This window comes from Coffea arabica, chromosome 1c (genome assembly GCF_036785885.1).
Source record: "Coffea arabica cultivar ET-39 chromosome 1c, Coffea Arabica ET-39 HiFi, whole genome shotgun sequence".
Classification (NCBI taxonomy): Eukaryota; Viridiplantae; Streptophyta; class Magnoliopsida; order Gentianales; family Rubiaceae; genus Coffea; species Coffea arabica.
In genome coordinates, this window is record NC_092310.1 from 12,246,553 (window position 1) to 12,250,806 (window position 4,254).

At 43.7% G+C, this 4,254-nt stretch overlaps 1 protein-coding gene across 1 annotated transcript; it reads right to left on the bottom strand.

Moving 5' to 3' along the window:
* Positions 1-362: 362 nt before the first annotated feature.
* LOC140038984 (uncharacterized) lies at positions 363-2,147 on the bottom strand. Its single transcript, XM_072084768.1, has one exon. It carries the CDS (start codon positions 2,145-2,147, stop codon positions 363-365), a length of 1,785 nt encoding a protein of 594 aa, XP_071940869.1.
* Between the last annotated feature and the right edge of the window lie 2,107 nt (positions 2,148-4,254).

Below are 4,254 nucleotides of genomic sequence, written 5' to 3' on the forward strand. Positions count from 1 at the left end.
TGGAGTTCTGATTCACAGACCTCCAAGTCGTGAGTGATATAGAAATTGCCATTATCGTATTCCAGAACTGTGATATCCAAAGGGTCAAATAATTTTATTTTTGGCCATCTGAAAGAATTAACGAATGTAGGATAATAAGCAAATAAGTATACAACAAACAAATGAACAAACAATATGAATATAGACAACACAACATGACAAGAACAACTTGTGCATTTTCATAAAGACCTTTGATTGAAAGCAAGTGAAAAATGAAAATTTAACAATATTTACATGCGCAAAAGGAAAATTGTTTTCATTGGCTATTTACAGATGCAAAAGTATTTTTCATGAATTCATATGAATGATAAACCCCTTTCAGTTTACCGAAACTCCTTCCGAATAGGCAGAAATTCAGCTGTCCAATTGGAAATCGACCCTTCAGGGATGTCAGGAAATTCAGCTTTGTCTGACAAACTATCTTCAAATGTCGCCCCAACGAACAACTGGGCCAAACTAGCTTCAATTTCGTCAATTGGGTTGATTTCTGATATGATCACCTCGGCTGGTCGTGGGAAAGTATAATGCAGCGGTGGAATATCAAGAGCCCTTTGCCTCCCTTCTTTCTCCGCTCTCTTACGCTCCTTCATTTCTCTGATATCCTTAGCAGTTGGTTGGAAACCCAAACCGAATGTATCCCTTTTTTCCATAATCTCCACTGGCTTCAGGATCCCTTGCAGTTCACGCCCCAATCCTCTGTCTAATTTGTATCCTCCACGAATCATTTCCTTAGCCATCATTACACTTGCTTTTGAGAGAGCTTGTTCCTCCATTGTGATCCAACTTACGGAGACTATATCGGATGTGCTATGAGGGGACATGGTGGTACTTCGACTTCCCTCCTCTTTAGATCCAGAATCGGTGATTACCAGGCAGTCCTCTTCGGCAAAGATAGTGATTAGCTTGTTATTTATTACGAACTTCAGCAATTGATGCAACGAAGATGGCACAGCCCCTGACTTGTGAATCCATGGCCTTCCAAGTAAAATATTGTAAATGCTCGGGAAGTGCATTACTTGGCAAGTTATTTGAAATTGGGCGGGCCCCATCTCGACTACTAAATCTGCCTCTCCTATCGGCTCCCTTTGAGCTCCATTAAACCCTCGAACGATAGTCCCCGAAGGCCTCAGCTTAATGTCTTGCAATCCTAGCTTCTCCAAGGTACTCCAAGGACAGATATTAAGTGCGGACCCGTTGTCAATTAGCACCTTCGGCAGCATTTTTCCGTTGCACCTCACTGTTATGTACAACGCCCTATTATGTTCAATGCCCTCTGTCGGCAATTCATCGTCAGAAAAAGCAATTTGTTTGTTGAATAATACGCTCCCAACCACGTTTGAAAAATTATCAACAGAAATGTCCCTCGGAATTTGAGCTTTAGTTAATACGTCGATCAATGCATCCCTATGCACGTCTGAAGAGAAAAGTAAATCCAACATGGTTATCTGGGCAGGTGACTTGCTTAGCTTTTCGATTATGTTGTATTCACTTCTCTGGAGTCGTTTAAGGAAATCCACGGCTTCTTTCTCGGTGATTGTTGGCTTAATGGGCGGCTCGGAATTCTTTGCTTGAATCGGAATAGTAGTTTCAAATGGACTTACAGTCCTCCCCGATCTGGTAACCACTGACACCTCTTTCTTTGTAGCTGAATTTTCCCCGATCTGTATAATAGGTTCATCGTAATTCCACGGCACTTGTTGCAGGCTCAAAACAGGCTCTTGCCTCGGGAATTCGATGAATACCGGCTTCAACGCTTCACTCTCTGCTGACGTGAGATCCAAAACAAAAGGCTGGTTATCTTCTTCGAATGGCAACTCTATGATGAATGGTTGGTCTGTGACCCCAAATACCTCAGCTTCTCTTGCCAAATCTTTGACTTGTTCCATATACTCCGTGTCATCCATAATGACCCCAATGGTATTAACATGGTTCGGCAAAGGATTCCTATTTACGTTCGGCCCTTGCGCCTCCCTTTTCCGGATTACAATCTCCCCGGCTTCAACCATATCTTGGATTTTATGCTTAAGTGCCTTGCAATCACAGGTGGCATGTCCGGGGGCCCCAGAATGATAAGCACAGACAGCTTGTGGATTATACCACGCAGGCATGCCATATGGATAGGTAGGAGGGGGTACCGTACCAATTTTCCCGGCGGCCTTTAACTGGTCATACAATTGGTCTAAAGGCCTACCTAAATTGGTAAATGTACGGCCAGGGGGTCGGTTGTAAGGTTCAGAAGGTTGAGGGTGGTTGTAAACAGGTCTATTTGGAGGCGGAAATCTTGGGTTATATGGAGGGCGTGGTCGGTTTTGGGGTGGATTTGGTTGAAAAATTTGAAAAGGGGCTGAAGGTGGGTTTGGATAGCTTGGGCGAGATCGAGGGTGGTGGATGTTGTTAGTATATACAGGGTGCGGATTTGAGTAATAAGGGTAATGGGGTTGGTAGATTGGGTTGTGTTGGTATCGGGGTCTAGGTGAAGGGTTTTGGTTCCAAACAAAGGTTGCGTCCCCCTCTTTCTTTTTGAACGGCGGCTTCTTCACATTGCTTCCTTGCCCTTGTTGTAAAGCATCCAACTGAGATTTAAGGGCGGAGACATTGACAATCTTCCCAACTCTCACAAAGTCATCAAACTCCTCAAGTTTATTTACAATTGCAGCAAACGAACATCCGGTCATACGGAAAATCTCTTCGAAGTACGGCGGATCATGAGCTTTTATGAAAGTACGTATGATTTCCTCCTCGGTCATTGGTGGCTCGACCTTTGCAGCTATTTTCCTCCACCTCTTGGCATAGGTCTTGTGGTCCTCAGAAGGCTTCTTTTTCGTTCCTTCTAACGTAGTTCGGGTCGGAGCCAGCTCGCAGTTGTACTCGTACTGCCTCACAAATGCATTAGACAAATCAATCCAGGTTTTCACGTTTTCAAGCTTCAGGTTGGAATACCAGTCAAGCGCATCCCCTTCCAGACTCTCGGGGAACAACCTTAAAGGCAAATTCTCATCGTCCACAGGCTTTCCCAATTTATTGGCAAATAGTCGGAGATGTGTCTTGGAATTACCCGTCCCATCATATTTGTTAAATTTAGGGGTTTTGAACCCCTCAGGCAACTGCACGTTCGGAAAAAGGCACAATTCATCATAATCCAGGACTCCCTGCTTATTCAACCCTTGGCTTTTCCTTATAAATTCATCGAAACGATCTAGACGTTTGAGCAACTTCATATCAATTGGAGCAGAAGATTCCCCCATTTCAGGCTTATTTTGGAAAGTGTGCTCCGGTATCATGGGCTCTGCGGTGGTTTGATAAAAAGCTGGTGGGTTCTGATGCATGTTTGGATCGTCTTGAGGCTGAAATCCTTGACCATAAGGAGGGTAGAAAGGAGGATTTTGGGTGAAAGCATATTGCGGGTTGAAAGTTCCCTCAAATGTGGTTTGAAACGGAGGAATAACAAATGGTTCAGATTGTGGTTGTGTAGCGGGTACAGGCTCAGGTTGCACTCCGCTACTAACAAGCTCGTCAATCAACCTCTTCTGAGCGGCCATTTCCGATGCCATTTCCCCAAATTTTATGAGTAACTCTGTCAACTGAACCCCAGGACTTGCAGCTTCCGGCTGGGTAGTTGCAACGGCCTTATCGGATGATTCTGGTTGAGTACTCATGTTTACACGATTCCTTTGGGCTCTACTTCGGGATCGCGTAATAATGGGGCTTTTCCGAAAAGCTATTTTGAAAAATTTTACCTGAGAACGCAAAAGACTGCTTTAGATAAACCAATCGTTATTGAATTTCTGCAATTTATTCAAAAGAGAAAAAGAAAAAGAAAAAGACATGAGTTAGTAACTATTTGAACAATTCGGATGCATGTCCTATTTGGGGGGCCCTTTTGTGCCAAGGGTAGGCCTAGCATGATGCAAGCCTTCGGGGTAAAATCCCATTTTCAAACCTGTAAGTGCATATAAAAGCAGGAATTCTCATTAAAATATGGATAAACTCAGTCCTTCTTTACAACTTCATTGATGGTTCGACTGACCATTCTTACAAAATCTTCATGCCTGGCTAGTCTAGTGTGTTGGGATTCCCTAGAACTCCCAATACTAAGCTTTCGAATTTCATCTTGGATTTTATCAAATGCACTCAATGCCTTTTCCAACTTCTCGGTCTTCCTTGCCTCTTTCCTCAATTGCGTACGGGCTGCTTCCAATGTTTGGTCAGCCACCA